The sequence below is a fragment of the Schistocerca nitens genome, chromosome 1, assembly GCF_023898315.1.
Source record: "Schistocerca nitens isolate TAMUIC-IGC-003100 chromosome 1, iqSchNite1.1, whole genome shotgun sequence".
Classification (NCBI taxonomy): domain Eukaryota; kingdom Metazoa; phylum Arthropoda; class Insecta; order Orthoptera; family Acrididae; genus Schistocerca; species Schistocerca nitens.
Window position 1 is genome coordinate 534110129 of NC_064614.1, and position 23905 is coordinate 534134033.

At 46.8% G+C, this 23905-nt stretch overlaps 1 protein-coding gene across 1 annotated transcript in view; it reads left to right on the forward strand.

Annotated features, from left to right (window-relative positions):
- LOC126259615 (iroquois-class homeodomain protein IRX-4) overlaps positions 1 to 16787 on the forward strand; it is a 247300-nt gene extending 230513 nt beyond the window's left edge. Inside the window, exons 4-5 of the mRNA XM_049956571.1 lie at positions 14357 to 14683; positions 16780 to 16787. Coding sequence (XP_049812528.1) covers positions 14357 to 14683; positions 16780 to 16787 — 335 coding nt within the window. The remainder of the gene's footprint in view (positions 1 to 14356; positions 14684 to 16779) is intronic.
- Positions 16788 to 23905: the final 7118 nt, after the last annotated feature.

Here is a 23905-nt window from a genome sequence, read left to right on the forward strand (position 1 = left end):
GTGGTAACTAGAGTCTTTGAGTTATTCTCTGAGGCACATTCGGATGGTACAGAGGGTGAAATGGGAAAGTGTTTCTCTTAGAATAAAATATGTGTGGTTTACAGTCTTCCTCGGGTACTGAAGTTTAATCTGAGGAGAATGTTAAAATTAGGATTTATCGATCATTTCCAACTGTGACACTGACCACTCGTTGCTTATTTTTAGCAGTACATTTGAGTGTTTCATTATGTAGTTACTACAAGCAAAATAAATATCTGTCCGATAACCGCATCTTGTCATTGTTTAGAAAGATTTATGGAGAATCCCTCTAAAGATCGTAGAGTCAGTAGCTTGATTTAGATATTTCATAAGGGTGTTTAAAGGCGCTTTAGTCTGGAACCGCGCGACCGCTACGGTCGCAGGTTCGAATCCTGCCTCGGGCATGGATGTGTGTGATGTCCTTAGGTTAGTTAGGTTTAAGTAGTTCTAAGTTCTAGGGGACTGATGACCTCAGATGTTAAGTCCCATAGTGCTCAGAGCCATTTGAACCATTTGAATCATAAGGGTGTTTAGGTTGCAGCTGACAGCAACATTCGTGGCGGAGAAGTAGCGCAGTAAGATTTTATGTGGAAATCAATTCGTCGAGTAGCTACTGAAGGAATCTTCCTAGAAGTAAATTAGCGTACATAATGAACACATTTTAATAACCTCCTGCATACCTAATCCGCTAATGTTGCATGGTAATAACGATGGTGAGCAGGCCCCCATATAACTCTGAAGTTCTTTAATTTTATCTTTAGTATCATTACACGGGACGCACCTGGCAAGTAAAGACAGAAGACGAGATTATAAATTCCCTGTAATGAAAGAGATTTGAATTCCAGTTCTCTCAAGTGGGAGTCCAGTGCTTCAAACACTGCTTCACTTCGGTCAGTGTACATATAAGGAAGTAAAGTGATTCTTGACTCTTCTTGTAACGACCGCTCTTGTGAACTTCAGCGTCAGGTTTCCGTGGTCTGTAACACATTTTCCTTTTCGTTTCGTATAGCAGTCGCTTGAGCATTTCCGTGAGTCCCTCACAATAATCAAATAAAGCTGTGGCTCTTCTCTGAATCTTTACTGCCATGAATCCAGCTTGACATCGAATCTCCACTGACGAACTTTTTGAAGTCAGACGAATGAAACTAACCTCTTCGTGCGCCAGTCCAGACACGTAAGGTTTCAAGAATTTCTTCAAATCATGAAGATGACTGTAGATACCAAAAGATAATGAACTTAATAATATGTAGTAGCGAAAACTGGAGAAACACATCTTTGAACAGTTTCATCCAGATGACGATTACCGCCGTTGTTGTTGTGGTTAATGCAGCTTTCCCTGCTACTCCATCCTGTGCAAGCCTCTTCGTCTCGAATAACTGTTGCAGCCTACGTCCATTTGAACATGCTTACTGTGTTCGTTCCTTCGTCTCCCTCTACAATATTTTTGTCACGGCACCACTCCCCTCTCACACACGCTTCCCCCCAGTTCCACACTGATAATTCCTGAATGCCATAGGAAGCGTCCTTTTCTTTTAGTCAGTTGTTGCGGCAAATTTATACTTTCCTCTATTCTATTCAGTTGCTCGTCATTTGTCACTCGATCTCTCCACGCAATCTTCACCATTCTTCTGTATCACCGTATTTGAAAAGCTTCTATTATCATCTTGTCTGAACTGCTTATGATCCACGTTTCACTTCCGTACAACACCACAATGCACACAGATACCTTCAAAAAAGGCTTACTTAAATTTATATTCGATGTTGATAAATTCCTCTTTTTCAGAAATTCTTTCGTGCTTTAGCTAGTCTGCATTTTATTCACACTACAGCCAGCCGAGCAGAAACGAAATTACATGTGCACAAGGGCATGATCAGTAAATAGAGCTGCAAGGTGAATAAAAAAAAAGAACGGGGAGCGGAATATCTGCCCGAGAGGACACTGCGGCAGGGAGGATAAAAACGGCTCGACAGCCACAACGGTGCCGGCTCCGCGCGTAGCACAAGGGCGTGTACGCCGAGGCAATGCGCCAAATAAAAGCCGATGGCAGAAAGGGAGAGGGGTGGCATTCGGTAAATCGGCCGAAACAGAGGCAGCGAGGTCTGAAATTGCGAAAAGCGGACCAGCGGCGCCCGGCGGACTCTGAAATTGATGGACGCGGCCGGCCTTTGGAGTATTAATGCGGGTGTTTTGGGCGGCGGCCGGCTCTGGCGGCGATCGCGTCCGCGCCGCTGCCTCCACGCACACGCGCCACGCACCACGCACGGCGCAGCACGCGGGCAGCGCGCGCACCGTACTGTGCAAATTATCTGCCAGCTGTAGGCGGCGTGGCGGAGTCTAAATCACAGTCCGCTTTATGACGCCCCCGGGCATTAATCACGCATCTGGAAGGAAATAATTAAGCGAGTCAAGGGGTTGGAACAAGTTTTTAAGGGAGTGCCGACTTGAGCAACAAAGCCGAGGGTTGGAAAAGCAGCCGCCTCCTTGTGAATATCGAGGGAGGGGCTGTCGGTGCGAATTTCTGATGAGGCGAAACGGCCTGTTCTTTCACCCCCCCCCCCCCCCCCCTTGCGGAGAACAGTGTTTTCTACTTATAGTCCCTGGACAAGTTTCGGACTGTGAAACACGAAACACGAATCAAATAAATATGCATGGTTCGTTATAAATTCGGGGTTAACTTTCTGACTAATATGGCACTTTCCTTTCAATATTTTTAAGTTACAGAGGAAAGTGAAGTTGGTGTTGCACTATCTACTAAAATACAAATGGTTGTTCAACCATGACACTGGAAAGCTGCTGTAATAGCGAACGCTTGGCTTCTCTCCTGACGAATTCAACCGATGTTCTGTTCTACGTGTAATTACTCCAAGGAGACGTCTGTTATTACTGGGTGTCCATTGTCGAGTACGCCGTAAATTCGACTATTTTGATTGTTGTAATTACGTAGTTTACACATCACACAGATACGATTGTACGACATCACATATTCGACGCTTTTCGTCCGGTTTTTGAGCTCTTCGATAACGAACGCCCATTTCCTAGGGATTTATCTTTATATACTCTCATGTAAAATAATAAGTGGTTGGCATGGGTTGGGTTGTTTGGGGAAGGAGACCAGCCGGCGAGGTCATCGGTCTCATCGGATTAGGGAAGCACGGGGAAGGAAGTCGGCCGTGCCCTTTCAAAGGAACCATCCCAGCATTTGCCTCGAGTGATTTAGGGAAATCACGGAAAATCTAAATCAGTATGGCCGGACGCGGGATTGAACGGTCGTTCTCCCGAATGGGAGTCCAGTCTGCTAGCCACTGCAAAATAATAACTATACCAAACAATAAATAATGATGATGATAAAACAGAAAGGGAAATATCGGAGCCGCGCGGGATTAGTCGAGCGGTCTAGGGCGCTGCAGTCATGGACTGTGCGGCTGGTCCCGGCGGAGGTTCGAGACCTCCCTCGGGCATGGGTGTGTGTGTTTGTCCTTAGGATAATTTAGGTTAAGTAGTGTGTAAGCTCAGGGACTGATGACCTTAGCAGTTAGGTCCCATAAGATTTCCCACACATTTGAACGTTTGAAATATCGGACTTAATGAATTTATCTCATGCACGAACTATAACAGGCGATTCTTCTAATGTTTTTGACCGCCGCCTGATAGTTGTTCGGGTGTCTGTCTCACTCGCTAAGACGTAGTGGACTACCGGGCGCTCAGCAGAAGGATTATTTGTCTGCTCAGAAAACGGCCACTTCCGCTAACGGCTCCAACAGCGGTGAAAACTTTCATATTGCCGTCACCAGGATTCACCCTCCACAGTTCATGCAGAAGGCCACTGCATCCGCCAGTTCATAACATTCTCAGCTACAAGTGCGGATTACGTCGGAGTACAGTTATTCCTATACCATTCAACGAAGTGCCTATTCCTTGACAAGTATGAATCATACCCCGTGCATCAAAAGACACTCTGTTATATGCCACGTAGCCGACATTTCGAAATTTACAAATAATTTCAACTCTTGTAGTGTTTGCGTCTGCATAATATATGAACAGCGCTATGTCATAGTTTAATAACTTCATTTAAGAGTTTAAGACAATCAGCTATGTAGTAGATCCTTCCAAAGTTCTAAATTGTTGTTTTCATATACAGTTGCTGTTTAGTAATACGTAAGTTTGTGTCCCTACATAAATGGAGCTTGAATATGGACATGCAAACGTGTAGTTTACTTATGAAGCCACGCATATCAAGAGTATGTTTCGACAAAGATTTTAGGTACAATTACTTCTTTCTACCTTCTGTGTGAGCTATGCGTGCGTTGTATTCTTATGGATTCAAATGGCTCCGAGCACTATGGGACTTGACATCTGAGGTCATCATCCCCTACAACTTAGAACTACTTAAACCTAACTAACCTAAGACACATAACACACATCCATGCCCGAGGCAGGATTCGAACCTGCGACCGTAGCGGTCTCGCGGTTCCGGACTGAAGCGCCTAGAACTGCTCGGCCACAACGATCGGCATTCTCATGGACAATATAAATTTAGAAGACTTATGCGTGTCAATAAATTTCATTAAGCTATTACTAGAAATTACTGTTTAAAATGTCAGATAGAACGGTCACCCAATACGATGCGAAAAACACAAAAATACTCTAGCATGTCCACAATCAAGCTAAACACAAATATTCATAGGAGGGTGTGACTTTTTTTTCGTCGTTGGGGGTTGTTTGGCTTGGTTCTATCAATTTAAAAACGTGTGGCTAGATTATTCACTAGTGCCAATCACAATAGATGCATCTCTCATTAATTACGTGAATCGATTTCACGGCTCTACGTTCGATCCCAGACTGCTAAATAAAAACCTGTGTTACCATAGAAGTATCGACATAAAAGAGTCTATCTTCTATAATCGAAAGTGCAATACGTACGTTACTTTAAGTACATTTAATACGATTTAACGGAAGCAGCACAAACGGAAAAATGGTTTATCACCTGCAATATCAAATGCCGAAGCCTACGATAGCTAAAGAGTAGCTGTCATCTCCAAACACCACATCCTACACATTGCTGCAAACTATTTTTGTCATCATTCGATCTCAAGTCACAACAGTTTCCACCGCAGGAATTTTCTGCAAGAAACCTTCTAGGTTAGTATCTGCTTCTCCTGTGGTCTCTCTCTCTCTATTTCCTCTACTGTTCCCATATGGCACGGATACCATACCGACAAGCAGTATCGTTCGAACGATGGTTTTGTACCCTACCTCTTTTGCTGATGGATTAAATTTCCTGAGAATTCTTCCAATGAATCTGTCTGGCATCTGCCTTTCCTGCGATTAGTTTTATATGGTATTTCAACTTTAAGTCGCCCCCTACGCATAGTTCTGGGTATTTTATGGCTGTGATGCCTTCCATTAATTGTTCTGAAAATATTTGGTCATACAATAATGGGTTTGTCTGCCCGTTTATGCGCAGTGTGACAACTGCTAGTTCCTGCACCGAGTGTCGATCCTCTGCTGCTATTCCTGCATTTCGCTACAGTTTTATAGCGGTGCAACTTCTCAGTATGCATCAGCATCATCATGGAACTTCGGCGTTATCTACTAGATCTCATATGTATCGTTTTCGAAAGTCGAATAACATTCCCTTGGGGTCTGCCGTAAGTTGCTTTTGCGTCTGAAGATTTCTCTCCATTGAGAAGTGACATGCTCTTCGGTCCAGTCACACAGTCAGTCTGATATTCCGTACGATCGTATTTTGTTCGTTAGGCGGCAGTGCGGAACTGCATCGAACGCCTTTCGGAAGTCAAGGAACGCGGCATCAAACTGGGCACCGGGATCTACTGCTTTCTGAGCGAGCTAAATTTCTCAAGATCATTGATTTCGGAACAAATGTTGATTCCTACATAGATTTTCGGTCTCCAGAAATGTCATGATACTACAGGCATAAAACGTGTTCCAAAATTCCGCACAAGACCAACGTCACAGATATAGGCGAACAGTTTTGTACGTCTGTTCTGACACATTTCTTATAAACGGGAATGACTGAAATATTTACGAGAATCTACAGGAAACCTACACCAGATTGACCAGACGGGGATGTGTGCCATCTAGTCCGGTTTATAGATTTTGTTTTACGCCGATTTCGAACGAGGAGTGTGTACACACTAACTGACAACCCAACATGCCCCGCGTATTAATTGTGGTAATTTTCCGTTACAAACGAGAGCAAAAGATGAACTGTGTTTGTTGTGTAATATCTAAAAAATTTCATTGCTATGTATTCGTGAAAACACCTTTGAAATTATGGAACAGTTGTACAAATAAATATTTGTAATGTACAAATGTGGAAGTACAGTAGCCTGTACAATTTCTATACGCTGCTTCGAGTGTCCACAACGCGATTTTGGAGGCGGAACCGTCTCCTTGTAAACGCCTCTTCAGGGCTCTATAGACGGCTATTGTTTTGCCCACAGCCATTTGCGCTTCGCAGTTGAAAGTTGCCAAAGACGCTGACAGGTGTCAGGAACTTCCTTATGTTATCCCAACTATAGGAGTGTCTTAGTAGCAAACAATAGATGTATTAAAACTTCATGCATGATGCGGCATTTTTTGACGCATCTCATTGATTATGACGTCGTATCTCCTGAACTACAATAGGTGGGCGGCTCTTAACCCCCAACAGCGATTTATGCCTGGCAGTAGGGGATATGTATACCAAGATTGACTGAAATCGGTTCAGTGGTTTCGGAGGACACACACACACACACACAAACAAATTAAATACATTTTTACAATATGTGTGGACTTAAACAGATGTAAAATGAGATCTTTGTTAGCTACAAACAGTGTGAGGAAGGGGGGAGCGCTTTTTGTCACGTGCGTGCTTTTGACTAACTCTCCTTAGCGCACAGGAGTGTGGGGGTGGCTTTCAGCCCGCCTGCTCGCCACTTGCGAGTGTGGGAGTCGGCCGCTCCCCCGACCGTGACGTCCCCTTCGCAGCTGTCGTGGCAGATATTTTAATCCCGAGTGCGAGTGGGTGCCGGGCCGCGAGTTATTGATAATGTCTTGAGATGACTGCAGTAAATGGAATCCCCCGGCGGGGGCTCGCGCCCTCTCCATATGTCGCCAGACCCCAGCGCTCAATAGCCCATAAATAGCCAACTGCGATTTAATTTGACTCGGTCCTGATAACGAGATTAGGAGTCACGATAAGAGCCGCCCTCGCCTGGTCGGTGAGCCGCGCTTCCGCGAGGGTGCGCAGGGCCGTAGTCGGGGATACGCCACCCCCACACACGCCCACGCACGGCGCTGGCAGCGTCCGCCAAGTGCAAGGAAGTCAGCACTGCTGTCAAACCGTTACCACTTTACCGACAGAAAAGTGTGCTATCATCTGATTGGGGATTGGGACATTTCGGCAGTCTTCTGGAATAGCCTTGTACGTGCCGCCCTCTCCCTAGATGGAAAAATCCGCAGAATCCAATAGCGGACTCACGGCTGCCGAGGACGCTCCTCAAGTCCGAGTGGAAGTCGGTGACATCCTGATGCGGCGGTTTTGTCACCCGCTGGAGAACTAGCCACTCCACGCCGGTAGGTCTGCTTGGAGATGGCAGTAATCACGACATGTGTGTTTTGATTCACACGCCGTTACGTGGAGCACTCAAAAACAAGAAAGCACCCGGACCAGATGGTATCGACTCGGAAACATTGAAAAAACTAGCACCGCATACCACCCCGTTCCTAACAACGTTACTGAACCGTACCTTACAGATAGGCAGCGTACCTACAGTATGGAAAACCTCCAAAGCAGTCATTATTAAGAAATCAGGTGACAGGGATCCTTCAGATCCAAAGACTTACGGGCCAATATGCCTAATAAATGCCCTAGCATAGATTCAGGAGAAGCTACTGTGTAAGTGCCTAAAAACACACAGAGCTCTCAGGGATATGAGTCAACACCAATTCGGCTTCAGAACTGGCAGATCAATAGATGCTGCCATCAATCAGTCCAATTCCGGTGTCAAGGATGTCAAGTACCAGCTATAATCTGCGCCAGCTTGACTCAGAAGAAGATATAACAGCTTTATGACACCCTGTCCAACCGAATCATTGCATACATCTAGGCCAGAGGATGGGCAAGGTCATACTGATAACTTGGCTCATACTGCCAACATCTTTGTGAATTTGACTCAATATTGCAGTCACTGAAATAGCGCCACGTACTTCTGTGTACTTTACGTTTTGCACTAGGCAGTGTAATAGCCAATTAATAGAGAGGACAAGTAAGAGCGTCATAGTGGAGGAGTGCAACAGTTTTCTTAATGACCGTTTCCACAGCAGTTGAAGCTCTGTGAACTCTGTTACTCAGCTAACAACGCAAGAAAATTTCATCGCTGAAATTCATCCTAAATTCCCATATAGCTTTCGTATTTACACTGAAAAGCCAAGACAATATGACCACTGCCTACCGCGACACTGAATGCCACATAATGAAGTTACGTTCTTATAGTGATCCTACTGGTAATTAAAGCTCTCAGCTTTACCAGATTTCATATCAAAAACACTACTGACCCCAGCCGGCAGCAGTAGTCTTTGTACTGCAGGCGTGCTGCGTCCCGAAACAAGTAAGGTAAATAAACATTATCACTGCTCACTGACCGAGAAAGCAATCTTCTGTTAGTGGTTAGGAGCGTAAGGGCCACTGGGGAGAGGTGTGGAGATACCAGTCTGCGACAGTCAGAGGAAATCTCTCACACTGCTGGTCCTCTCTTGAAATGTCACCAAGCACGCCTTTGGAGACGTTTGCGGGCGACGTTTGATGAATGGCTGCAGCCCCAGCCTCTGGTGGGGCTGTATTCGAGGGCAGCGGCGCGGCAAGAGCTGGTGGCGGGGCCGGGAGGGGCTCCCCGGGGGGGGGGGGGAGGGGGGCGGGGGCGTGTACTGTGTACTGTGGTGCGTGGTGTTGTGCAGCCACACACAAGACGGGCGACACGCCTCTCCGACGCCCTCTCTGAGTCTTCTACTTCGTTCCCCGAGCACAACAGGCAGCCACGAGCAAAAAGCTCACCGCGTCACGCAACAGTCGACTTGTCGACAGCTTTCTGCCAACAGCCGGAAACAACCAACTATACAGGACGACTTCGTCACAAGGTGCCGCAAGTTTCCACAGAAATTACTGCGCACGTATGAGATGAAACAATAAACAAGATCTCTAGCGATATTTAGGCTCGCATAGAGGACACAAAAACAATGAAACGGCCACCTGACAAAATATTACTGACCCTGTCAAAAGAACACACTGATCACTTTGGAGCATGGTAGATGGTGTAGAAACGGTACCGTGCGGTCACTGACTTAAGTTCTGGTAATGTACTGGTATCATGTCCATTATAATTATCCGGGCTGTTATGCCGTGGTCGGGTGATGAATTCTGCGTCGATTCCCAACGTTTCGTCTCCGACTGCGGGAGACATCTTCAAGGGGGTCCGTAGCTCGATGGAAGGTCCAACACACCCACTGGCTCGCTACTGACTGCCGCTAAATTCCGTGTCCGCGCGCTCCCGCACCGCGGCGTGACGTCACGTGTTTTGAAAACGTCAGTGCAATTGGCCGCTGTCTGTCGCCGTTGCCATCACCCAGTAGTGGACGGGTGGTACACATCTTCTTTAACACCGGCATCCATATACCGTGTAATTTCACGCCCTCCTCCTTTCGGTTGAAATTATTTGGGTGTTTAGCGATTTCGATTGCCTCCCTGTAGAGCCTTTCGTAATATCCGCTTGTGGTCGCTAGTACTTGCGTCTCCTCGAAACGAATATTGTGGTTCCCTGGCTGGAAAGCATGCTCCGCAACAGCTGATCGTTCCGTTTCTCCTATTCTACAATTTCCCTTGTGTTATTCCAAACGTTTAGAAACAGTTCTTTTAGTGGTACCCACATAAACATCACCACAACTGCATGGGATCCTATACACTCCAGCTTTTTCCAATGGTTTGCGAGCGTCCTTGGCAGGCTTAAGGTATTCCTGTATCTTCCTGTGGGCTTGTAAATTACGGTAATATTCCGCTTCGTCAAGATCCTCCCTATTCTTTCCGTTACATTTTTAACAAACGGCAGGAAAACCTTAGATTTCGCAGTAGCCTGTACGTCAGTATGATTTCTGCGTGGCTGCCTCAACGCACGTTTTATTTCGGCGGACGAATATCCGTTCTTCATTAGTGCATTGTGGAGATGTTCCATCTCAGCGTCGAGCAACTCAGGTTCACAAATATTTCTAGCTCTGTCCGCTAACCTCTTGATAACACCCCGCTTCTGTTGGGGGTGATGGTTCGAATCCCGCTGCAAATAACGGTCCGTGTGCGTGGGTTTGCGGTATACTGAGTGGCCCAAACTACCATTTTCGTTTCTAAAAACAAGCACATCGAGGAAATGTAATTTGCCGTCTTTCTCCTCCTCCATTGTAAACTGAATTCTCGAGTTTATACTGTTCAGATGTTCGTGGAACCGGCTTAGTTCCTCCCTACCATGTCTCCACAGCACAAACGTGTCACCCACGTATCGGAACCATACATTTGGTTTTTTGCTGGCAGTACCTAAGGCCTGTTCTTCGAATTTCTCCATAAAGAAGTTTGCAATTACGGGACTTAGGGGGCTTTCCATAGCCACGCCATCCGTTTGCTCATAAAACTGTCCATTCCACTTGAAGTATTGGTCGCCAAACAACACTTAAACAGTTCTGAAATATCGGCAGGAAAAATTCGATCCAGTTGTTAGAATACATCATTAAGTGGAACCATGGTAAACAGCGATACCACATCGAAGCTGACCAATATGTCCTCCGGCTGGACCACTATGCCATTCAATCTGCTGATGATATGTGTCGAATTCTTTATATAAGAGTCCGAACGGCCCACATGTGGTTTTAACAGCGTAGTCAAAAACTTGGATAACGAGTAGGTGGGCGAACCAATGGCACTTAGTATCGGTCTTAACGGCAAATTTTCTTTATGAATTTTGGGCAATCCATAAAGCCTCGGTGGTAGCGCAACCGAATTGCAGAGACCTTTCTGTGCACTCTCTTCAATGGGGGACTTTTTTATTAACCGCGACACAATTCTGAGAACGTTGTTAGTGGGGTCATTATTCAGCTTCCTATATGCTTGCGGATTCAGTAGATCAGTAATTTCACTCTGATAGTCGGCCACATCCATAACCACCGTTGAGCTTCCTTTGTCAGCTGGGAGAACCAAAATACTATCGTCGTCATTCAGGAGTTTTAAAGCTCTTCTCTCACCTACAGTTATATTACTTTTCGGCGGTTTTGCATTTGCTAATATTCTCACTGTTTCTATACGCATTTCTTCAGCTGTTACAGAATCCACACTGCGAATTCCTGCTTCTACACTGGCTATAATTTCTTCCGTGGGCACAAAACGCGGACTAACAGCAAAATGTGCTGGTATACATTTGCCTATAATTAGCATCCTGCTGGGTTGATGTATTCGTATAAAAGCGTGACGGCCAGTGATTTCACACCGGGCTCGAACACTTACGGGAATTGGCGAAATGCCGCGAGTAATTAGGATAATGAGCAATGGACATAAAATTAGTAGTGTGTGGATTATTTGGGAATTTGGGTCCGACTGGAGGCGTGCTAGGGTAGTGAGCGCAGTTGCAGTAACCGACGGGTCTGGATGGCTCAGTGGACAGAGAACTGCCTATTAAGTGGGAGACCCGGGTTCGAATCCAGGTCTGGCACAAATTTTCAACATTATTTACTGAGTTCAATCAATGCCAGCTCGCAGCCAGTATCTGTCATTTCTTTGGGCCGTAAGATGGGTTGATGTGGAAAAATGACCGAAGAACAGGAAGGAGCTGTTGTGTTCCGACGACACCATAACCACGTCTTAAATGAAGTTGCCCGATTTGTTGGTGCATCATCGCAGACTGCCCATGGAGTGGTTTACCATTACCAACCAGGTAACTCGGCGTAAGAACAGTGACCGTAACCGACAGAGACCATTGACGCCTTGTCAATGGCAACCGGTTTCAACGTCTACAGAAATTATCGTTGTCCGTGCTTGCAGATCGGTCTCAACAATTTTGCGAACGAACATAGCGAAGGAAACTGTGCGCGAAGAACATCTGGAACCGGGTACCTTGCAAAAGTCAACGGCCTTGTCGCAATGGTGACAACGGTTCCCGTCAGATCACCGAAGTTAAGCGCTGTCAGGCTTGGCTAACGCTTTCATGGGTGATCATTCGGCTCTCCCGAGCACTGTTAGCAAGCGGAGTGGAGTAAGCTCTAGTGAGGCCAATTGAGGAGCTACTTGACTGAGAAGTAGCTGCTCTGGTCACGAAAACTGCTAACGACCGACCACAACCCCCCCCCCCCCCCACATCCGTATGAAGCCTGTCGATTGAGGATGACACGGTGGTCATAAGTACCATTGGGCCTTCCGAGTCATGGTTGTACAGAGTACCCTGTAAAAGGCCATTGCTCACAGTGACATGTGAAGCTGCATGTCTCCAATGAGCCAAACAACAAAGAACTACCCAGTAGCTGACTAGGACTCGTTGTGTGGTCCGATGAACAGCGGTTTCGATTCTTTTCAAATGATGTAGGGCTGAATTTAAAAGACCGCGATTAAATGTTCTGTTGTTAGTGATCTAATAATTTAGCAGCTTAAACTTTTGTTCCAATGATCGTGACTTAATGGATAGCGTTGATAGGTCTTAAGCGCCTCGAGAGTTGTTTCAGTCGGAATTTTGTTGCTGATTAATGATATACTAAGAAGAATGAGGTTTTGCATTAACCAAGTTCGCGAGAGTTTGCACCAAGTAAAGTTATATATTCTCGTTAAATACCAATGGAGACAACCACTGCCATTGTTATACATATCAATTCGTGTTAAATCTCAGCTCAGATGAAATACCGGGTGATCAAAAAGTCAGTATAAATTTGAAAAATTAATAAATCACGGAATAATGTAGATAGAGGGGCACAAATTGACACACATGCTTGGAATGACATGGGGTTTTATTAGGAAAAAAAAAAAAAGTTCAAAAATGTCCGATAGATGGCGCTTCATCTGATCAGAATAGCAATAATTAGCATAACAAAGTAAGACAAAGCAAAGATGATGTTCTTTACAGGAAATGCTCAATATGTCCACCATCATTCCTCAACAATAGCTCTAGTCGAGGAGTAATGTTGTGAACAGCACTGTAAAGCATGTCCGGAGTTATGGTGAGGCATTGGCGTCGGATGTTGTCTTTCAGCATCCCTATGGATGTCGGTCGATCACGATACACTTGCGACTTCAGGTAACCCCAAAACCAATAATCGCACGGACTGAGGTCTGGGGACCTGGGAAGCCAAGCATGACGAAAGTGGCGGCTGAGCACACGATCATTACCAAACGACGCGCGCAAGAGATCTTTCAAGCGTCTAGCAATATGGGATGGAGCACCATCCTGCATAAACATCGTACGTTCCAGCAGGTGTTTATCAGCCAGGCTGGGGATGATGCGATTCTGTAACATATCGGCGTACCTCTCACCCGTCACGGTAGCAGTTACAAAACCAGAATCACGCGTTTCCTCGAAGAAAAAAGGCTCGACAACTTTCTTTTTGTTCTAGTAAAACCCCATGTCATTCCAAGCATGTGTGTCAATTTTTACATCTCTATCTACATTATTCCGTGGTTTATTAAGTTTTCAAATTTATACTGTCTTTTTGATCAGCCGGCACATCGAGTGTCGTCACAAACTGTTACAATAATCCGCACACGATACCTTCGCTGTAATACATTAGCTGGCGAGGTAGACGAGAACGCGTAATATTGGCACTCCGTATTTGTAATCACCTTTTGGTAGAAAAACTTTGTCGCCATTCGGAATAATTCTTATGTTTTACTTAGGGTCAACCAACGGCAATGGTGATCCACCCCGCCGTCCCGTTACGCATTTGCAGCAACCAAGCTACACACTGACTGTCAACAATGACACTTCCTTACTTGGCGCTCTCGGCGCTTGACAATCGATTCTGTTACCTGTGCGAGCAAAAATGTGGTTGTATATGAGTAAGGAATCGTGGATCCCTTACAGACTGCACTAAGTGTCAATGAAACGTTTACCTCTCAGGGTGTGGAATATGTAATTTAGGCTAGCAGTGGTTCTGTGATGCTTTAGGAGTGGTTTTCGTATCGTGAACTGGGTACATTCATTCAGGTTATTGTGAATACGAAGCACGAAATATACCTCTTAGGGGTGAATAAATTTTTATCCTGTCCGCTCAGTTGTGTAGCCACGTATGCGGCGTGTTGTTGAGTGTCCGTTTGCGTTGCAGACTGCAAGGACTCTGGGACGGGGTCCAGCGAGGACGGCGACCGGCCGCGCAGCAGCGAGTGGGGCGGCTCGCGGCCCGAGTCGCCGGCCGACTGCCTGCCGCCGCCCCCGCATCTGCTGTACACGCGGCCAGCGGGAGCGGGAGCGGGGGCGGGTGCGCCGCTCAGCTCACAGCAGTCGGCGCCCGCGGGGCCCAGCAAGCCGCGCATCTGGTCGCTGGCAGACATGGCCAGCAAGGACCGCGACCCGTCGCCGCCGGCCGCGCCGCAGCACCAGCACCAGCCAGCCCCCGCCGTCGCCGCCCCCACCGCCTCCCACCCACAGCCGGCGCCGGGGCCCCTCGCGCCATCCGCCGCCTCCGCCTCCGCCGCGGCCGCCGCCGCCTATTACTCGGGCAAGCTCGTCGCCCCGCTTGCCGCACCTGCGCACCGCCACCACCTGCTGTGAGTATTGACAACACTATCCTACACTACACTACACTTTGCCCGATAACATATGACACATCAGCAAATGAGTGGACGCAGCTGTTCACTGTATAAGTTCTAGAGTTGCGGGTAGTCTATTTTGCAACTCCTTTCTCAATGGCTAGTCTTTCTTCTTCCTTTCTTTCGCTCGTGCCATAGTTCCGCAGCGATCGCAGGGTCGGCGTGGTTACAACGGATTTGGTAAGGTTAGTTTTAGGGGTGGCCGGATGCCCTTCCTGCCGCCAACCTGTACCCTCAGGGATGGAATCAGTGTACCCCAGCTGTCTGCTTCTAGTGTAAATAGTGAAATAGTGCGGACGTGTTTCAAATGTCTGCGACCCGTGTAACTGAGGCGGAACGTGGGGACCATACAGGTATTCACCTAGTATGATGTGGAAAACCACCTAAAAACCACATCCAGGCTGGCCGGTACACCGGGCGGATTCGATCTGGGGTCGGCGCGCCTACCCAACTCTCGGCTACCCTGGCGGGTTTCTCATTGGCTAGTCTGTGTGCAGTACTACTCGTATAAACACATTTATACACTACTGGAAATTGAAATAAGAACACCGTGAATTCATTGTCCCAGGAAGGGGAAACTTTATTGACACATTCCTGGGGTCAGATACATCACATGATCACACTGACAGAACCACAGGCACATAGACACAGGCAACAGAGCATGCACAATGTCGGCACTAGTACAGTGTATATCCACCTTTCGCAGCAATGCAGGCTGCTATTCTCCCATGGAGACGATCGTAGAGATGCTGGATGTAGTCCTGTGGAACGGCTTGCCATGCCATTTCCACCTGGCGCCTCAGTTGGACCAGCGTTCGTGCTGGACGTGCAGACCGCGTGAGACGACGCTTCATCCAGTCCCAAACATGTTCAATGGGGGACAGATCCGGAGATCTTGCTGGCCAGAGTAGTTGACTTACACCTTCTAGAGCACGTTGGGTGGCACGGGATACATGCGGACGTGCATTGTCCTGTTGGAACAGCAAGTTCCCTTGCCGGTCTAGGAATGGTAGAACGATGGGTTCGATGACGGTTTGGATGTACCGTGCACTATTCAGTGTCCCCTCGACGATCACCAGTGGTGTACGGCCAGTGTAGGAGATCGCTCCCCACACCATGATGCCGGGTGTTGGCCCTGTGTGCCTCGGTCGTATGCAGTCCTGATTGTGGCGCTCACCTGCACGGCGCCAAACACGCATACGACCATCATTGGCACCAAGGCAGAAGCGACTCTCATCGCTGAAGACGACACGTCTCCATTCGTCCCTCCATTCACGCCTGTCGCGACACCACTGGAGGCGGGCTGCACGATGTTGGGGCGTGAGCGGAAGACGGCCTAACGGTGTGCGGGACCGTAGCCCAGCTTCATGGAGACGGTTGCGAATGGTCCTCGCCGATACCCCAGGAGCAACAGTGTCCCTAATTTGCTGGGAAGTGGCGGTGCGGTCCCCTACGGCACTGCGTAGGATCCTACGGTCTTGGCGTGCATCCGTGCGTCGCTGCGGTCCGGTCCCAGGTCGACGGGCACGTGCACCTTCCGCTGACCGCTGGCGACAACATCGATGTACTGTGGAGACCTCACGCCCCACGTGTTGAGCAATTCGGCGGTACGTCCACCCGGCCTCCCGCATGCCCACTATACGCCCTCGCTCAAAGTCCGTCAACTGCACATACGGTTCACGTCCACGCTGTCGCGGCATGCTACCAGTGTTAAAGACTGCGATGGAGCTCCGTATGCCACGGCAAACTGGCTGACACTGACGGCGGCGGTGCACAAATGCTGCGCAGCTAGCGCCATTCGACGGCCAACACCGCGGTTCCTGGTGTGGCCGCTGTGCCGTGCGTGTGATCATTGCTTGTACAGCCCTCTCGCAGTGTCCGGAGCAAGTATGGTGGGTCTGACACACCGGTGTCAATGTGTTCTTTTTTCCATTTCCAGGAGTGTAGATCACACGTTCGTCTCCTTGTGCTTCGGACTTAAGCAATTGCTTTACCTACTACAGAGCTCTGAAACAAATATTTTCATTAATCTGTCTGGTACACTTATTCAAACGGTAAGAAGTACCAGTAAAATGGGTGTTCTCCAGAATTTTCTATATCAGTGCACAGAAAAATATCGCCAACACGTATCAGTTTTTATCCCTGTTCCTTAGCTGCTTCTGTGCGGAATAACAGAAGAGACTCTAAAGGGAAGTGAATGCTTTGTTAGTGCAGATACATCATTCTGGCTAAGTCGTTAACCATTTGCTCACGTCGGCTACAATATTGATAAATAAGCTGTCAAATCACACTTCTTACAACCTGAGTAACTATGCGGCTAAACAGTCTGTGTATGATTAGTTGGTATAGCACTGGCGAGTTATTTCACGGATAATATCTCTGTGACTACACTCTCTCTATTCAGATTCGGAAGCAGTGCTTTTATGGCTACTGTGACGATGAAAACAACTGAATAAGCGTACCTGGAAAAAGCCACGTAAGTCAAAATACGTAAAGGCTTTCACACACAACGTCACAATATAAGTTAAAAATACCCAGTAGTAATTCGGTAGAGACCATCATGGCTCAGAGACATGTCGACAGCGTCATCCCAGTGCGATACGTGCGTTGGCAGGTGAGATGTCGTCTTTCAGCTACTAGAGCTGCTTTCTGACTTTAGTGGAGCGTGAACTGCATGTAGTGACTTTCCATCATGTAGCTATCTTCGGGGCAATTGTTACTTGGTCCTGAAACTGATGGGTGATGGAAGCTGTCGGAATTGTGTTGTTGTATCAAACCGTTACAGTAAGTCAACGAGAAGAGCACTAACCTAATTTAACCTAACCTAGTAGTAACTTCTTTGATTTTCTCGGTTGTGCATTTAGCGAGATGGAGTGAAGTAATAGGTTATCTGGCTACTCGGAATGTACGACCTTAAAAGTATCTAGCCGAGATGTCGCAGAGGTAAGACACTGGGATCGAATTCGGGAGAGCGGCGTTTCAGATTCCCGTTCCGCCAACAAGATTTAGATTTCGCGCGATTTCCCCTGATGTCGTAAGACAAATGCCAAGATGGTTCCTCGGAAACGATACGACATGGTCCCTTCTCTATTCTGTGTTTGTGCTGAGTCTCTTATGACTCCATCGATCATGAAGGCTATGACGTCAGGGATTAACATTCATGCCATTTACTGACAAGCACACAGCCTTCCTTGAACAATTACCAAAGAGATCCTGTTGACATATCTAATGGCTATCAACACCATTTCCTCTACAGATGCTATGACTTCGACATGACCGTCATAAACGGAAGCGAAACTCACCAACAGCCACCACAATATGCCACTCAGTGTCCCAATTGACACTGGCTCCCCACGAGTGCAAATAAGTGTCTGCTGCCTGTGGCGAACTGTCAGCAGTAAACGATGAATGGGAACACGAACTCTGAGTATAGCTTTCGGTACTCTGTTCCCTGTTGTTCGTCATGACACTGTCTGTTACTGTGACCAGTATGCAACTGTTGACATCCATGCACTCATCAGACCCTGTCGAACAGCTCTCCGATCTTCTCGTGGTGTAGCCCCTCAGGATGGACCCGTGCCTACTTTCATTGCCGTAGTGTAGTTCTGAGGCCATCTCATCACAACTCGTTCCGCCGTCATTCCACAGTCAACCTTCTGTGCGATCTGTCGATATGATCTCACATCTCTCATACCAATGATTCAATTGTTCTCGTAGTTCGAATGCAAGTTCTCCACGTTTGGAATGGCTTACTTAACTTTCTCCTTATTTTAGCTACTGCTTACGATTGTTAGTATATTCTCTAATTTAGGAGTAACCTCTATATTCTGTGCTTCTGTACTTATATACTCTGTCGCTTCCCACAATGCGTTGACGGACACAGAATTACGAGTACACGCTTTTCGTGAATCCATGCATATTAGGTGTACTTCATGGCCCTTACAACACGGCTTCTCACTTACTTGTGTAAGGCTGCAGATATGTCTGTTACTGTGACCAGTATGCAGTTGTTGACATCCATGCACTCATCAGACCCTGTCGAACATATTAGATCGTCCAACCATAAAACCTGCCTAGTCCTCTCACATATTTCTTCCAGTCTCATTCTCCAAGCTAAAACGTCTTCTGATGGACACCATAACACTAATCCTATAATAATTGCCTGGGTGCTTCTTGTTTTCTTTTTTTTTATATAGGTATCAGATGAATATGATACACACCAGTCTCTTAGTGCTACCAACCCCCGCTCCCCCCCCCCCCCCTCCCGGTCCCAAATCGGAAAAGTTTACTTGAGAAGGTCCTTATTTCTTCACCTGGCCAACTTGTCTATCCAGTACTTGCCTTTTTCGGTGTACATGTTTTGTTTCTGCCCGTAGTATAGATTCTGTATACCTAGTTTACTGCCTCTGCTGTATACTTCTATAACCTGGCCTCTTCTTTTTTCTACCAGAAGTTCTTCAAAGTGGTTTTTCCACTCTTCAACACACATAGGTTGTATTGTGGTGCAGAATTGCTAGCCGTTTTCATCTTCCTTATCATCCGCCACTAGTCCGCCAACCTCCTATATTGAAGCGAATCCTCTGTTTCCCCATATACTGTTTCCCATGCCTCCTACTTATACTTTCTTTTTACATTATAAAGGAAAATACGATACACCAAGAAAGAATTATCCAAATGAGACGGAAATCGGTAGTTATAAAAGTACAGATAAACAACTGATTATCATTTCTTAAAAAAATTGAATGATTTATTCAAAAGAAAGAACTTCACAACTTGAGTCAGTGAATAATGCGTTGGTCCACCTCTGTACCTTTCGCAAGCGGTCATTCAGCTGGACATGGACTGGCAGATTTGTTGGATCTGTTGCTGAGGGATCTCGTGCCATAATCTGTCCGACTGGCGCCTTAGATCGTAAAAATGCCAAAGTGCTTGAAAAACCCTGCTCATTACGTTACAAACGCTCTCAGTCGGGGAGAGATCCGCCGACCCTGCTGGCCAGGGAAGAGTTTGATAAGCACAAGGGCTAGCAGTAGCAACTCTCGCCTAAGCCGAGGGTGGGTTGCCACGAAGGGCAACGAATCTAGCGAGGAATATTGTCGACGTATCGCTGTGCTGTAAGGGTGCCGCGGGTGACAACCAAAAGCGTCCTGCTGTGAAATGAAATGGTGTCCCAGACCGTCACTCCTGGTGGTCCTTGCTGCTGCTGGGGGAATCTCAAGACATGCTTTTGCTGGTCATCGGGACTCAGCTAGCAGAGAGTCTCATCACTGAAGACAATTCTACCATAGTCAATGAGATTCCAGACTGAAGACGTGTCTTTACGAAGCCCCAGACAGCGATGGGAAAACAACCTGAGTGTCACCTGCCATGCAACCCGACAACCAGGAACGATGGTCTTCGGTGCAATTTCTTTTCGTAGCACATCTCCTTTGGTTGTCATCCGCGAGACTATTACACCACAGCAGCACGTCGACGAGATTCTATGCCCCGTTTTGTTGGCCTTCACGCAAGCCATCCTGGGCTTACATTCCAGCAAGATGGCCACCCGCAGGTGGCGAGAGTTTGTATTGCTTATCTTCGTGCTTGTCAAACGCTCCCTTGGCCAGGAAGGTTGCCGGATCTCTCCCAATCGAAAATTTTTGGAGCATTATGAGCAGGGCTCTCCAGACATTAAAGGATTTTGACGATCTAACGTGCCAGTTGTCTAGGATTTGGCACGACATCGCTCAGGAGTGATGGCCTTCACATCTCCTTTGGTTGTCATCCGCGACGCTATTACACCACAGCAGTACGTCGACGAGATTCTATGCCCCATTTTGTTGGCCTTGACGCAAGCCATCCTGGGCTTACATTCCAGCAACGTGATGGCCACCCGCAGACGGCGAGGGTTTGTACTGCTTGTCTTCGTGCTTGCCAAACGCTGCCTTGGTTAGGAAGGTTGCTGGGTCTCTTCCCAATCGAGAATTTTTGGAGCATTAAGAGCAGGGCTCTGTAGACATAACAGGATTTTGACGACACAGTGTGCCAGTTGGCTAGGATTTGGTACGACATCGCTCAGGAGGACGCCCACCAACTCGGTCAATGCCAAGCCGAATAACTGTTTATGAAAGGGGCGGAGGTGAACCGTCCCATTATTGACTTCGTCAATTTGCGAAGCTCTGTTCCTTGAATGAACCATCCAATTTTTCTGAATTTGTAATCATATGTTGGTCTGAATTTGTAATCATATGTTTGTCTGAACATGTACAGTACAGTATTGGTTGAAAACAGTCTTGGTTGCAATTTTCGCGTTTCGCCTTATTTAGGAATCTTCAGGTTATCTTTTCTAGATGGACGCTCCTGTGAACGGGAACGCGTTATGCAGATCTTGGTGCCTCTCGCGTCCATCTAGAAAAGATAACCTGAAGATGCCCAAATAAGGCGAAACGCGTCGTTGAAAAGTAAAAAAACTAAAATTGCAACCAAGACTGTTTTTAACCAATACTGTTAAGCACTGGTTTGCTGTTATGCCACGTATGGACTGGAAGAATTTCTATGTACAGTACATCAAATCTCCTGATTTCCACCGCATTCGGATAATTCCTTTGCGTTGCGTCTTTCTTTAACTTTTTTTAATCTCAGAATGTATTTTCTTAGTCCTCTTCCCATATATCTTGTACTGAAAATAAGCTCACGTATGAAATTTAGAACATCGTATCACACATGGAAGTATCGGTATATGTTTGGTAGTGTTCCGTCAAGCTTGTTCATGATTTAACAGTTTTCGTTTCTGTCGGTGTAATGTGGGAGGCAGAACTGACCCTTGAGGAAGGCCATCGTTCAAGTTCTCCACGCACTAGCTTCCATGTTCCGCTGGAGCACATGTGAGAGCCGCGGCTGGGTGTTGCAGGTACCCGCGGCCGCACCCGGAGCTGTACCGCGGCTTCTACGCGGCGGCGGCGGCGGCGGGCCACCACGACGCCTACTCGCGGCTGTCCAAGGCGGCGTCGCTGGCGGCGGCGCAGGCGCAGGCGCAGGCGCAGGTGCACGCGCACGTTCACGCTCACGCGCACGCGCACGCTCACGCGGCGCAGGGCCTGACGGTGGCGCCCGCGCCCGCCTCCTCGTCCTCGTCGTCCAGCTCGTCGGCGTCGGGCGCCGACCCGCCGGAGAAGAACTGACGCCGCCGGCCAGCGCCGCCCCCGCACCCGCCGCCGCCCCCGCGGCCGCTCGCCGCCGGCCTGCTGGTGGTGCCCGCCGCCATCCGCCCCTGAGGCCACTCTGCCGACACAGCTGTGCCAACAGCCGCACACTGAGGGTATCCGTACGACGACGAGGACACGACCTGAAAACTGTCTGTGACTGCCTTGCAGTTTTTCGTGCACTCTAGATATTTCGACATTGCTGGCACCTCTGGCGTCGAGAGGAGCACCCAGCGCCCTTTTCCCGAGAGGAATACTACGCTCCTCGAGATCGTCAGCTCGACATCTGGAAGGGAGTGCCGAGCTACTGCAATAAACTCTTCCAGAACAGTACAGGGTCTCACTCCCTTCGGCCTGATTCAAACATCTCGTATCCTCCGACGCTATGTAGAAGCATCAAAAACAGTACAATGTGAAACATATTCAATGCTGCGACGAAGACTGTCGCTGAAAAAACGAACATTGTCTAAATTATGCAGTGTCGTTGATTTGTTATGCCACTAACAGACATTTGCCGCAGATCGTTTGGACGAATACGTATCAGTAGCAGTTAATTTGATTAATCAAAATTTTAACGGGCTGTAGAGACGCAGCTACAGCAGTTATACGCTTCATCGTTTCCAACATCGTGATGCGGATATTTTGGACGCTCGTTGAATTGCTTGAATGCGTGGGGGTCGTTTGATGTTTCAGAAAAAAGCAAAAGTATTTCTTTAGGACGATACGTTTGTATGTGCGATGTTCCTTTTATTGTACGTCTTTTGTTAGATTAACTTAAGCCAGTTACAAATTATCTTTACATGGTGACTATCCGAGTTTTTCAATTCAAAAAGTGGAAACCTCAGTGGATTAAGCAAAAAAAAACCAGTATGTATGTATAGTCATGTGTAGGTAATAGGCAGCCCTTCAAAACGTACCTTCGTCGTCTTCGACTTGCCTTTTACATAGAGAGCTTCTCCGATCGAAAAATCTACTTACTGCTCACGTCTTTTAAGGAAGTAAGTACGACGGTTCTGTTCAAAACTGAGTCAAGGGCGCTGAGAGGTGAGTAATGTGTATATCCCTAACGCAGGCGTCAGGTCATCAAGTTGGCAGCACTGTGCGCCGCGCCAGGCGCACAGCGTGCATAATCCTTTTACGATTGTCCTCTCGCTAAAATACAATTGTTTTTCTTTTTGTTAAAAATACGTCTTATGTAAAAATGAATATGTATATGACATAAATTAAATTATACAATTACAACTTTTCAAATTCTATATGTCTGTTATTTCCTTCCATTTTCAAATAGTTTGTTATAGCCTTCGTTTTTACCCAAAATTTTAAATATCTAAGGTTAAAAGAAATCCTTGTTGAGATAATGATGAATAATAGACCAACTGACCCAGAAAAATGGCCAAATATTAAAATGTAGTGGTTTACTCTGATATCCAACACAATAAAACAACTTTCAGTATGTTACGTAAGCAATATTTATTTATGTGAAGCCTAAAGTAATGTTTTTAATATACATACTAGTCAGATTAAACGGAGATCACAAGCAGGACTTATAGCTGCCCTTCCTTTTCTAAAAATAAATTCTTTTATCATAATTTCCTTTGCGAACATATGATGGGAAACTGCATGTAAGAGCAAATAAAAAAAGCGATTTTAAATGTCATATAACAGCGGAAACCAAGGTGAATTTAAGTGTAAGAACAATAAGTACGAAAACTGTTCTAAGTTCACTAAGCAATGAAGAATTTGAATGGTCAGATGTAGCAATACCTCGGTAACTAACATCCTAATCAAACAGGGAAGGTTTCTCGTAATATATTGATATTGAGATTTCGAAATAAATAAATAAAATCACAGTCAGTTTCCGTTACTGTGCTCATATGGCTCCAT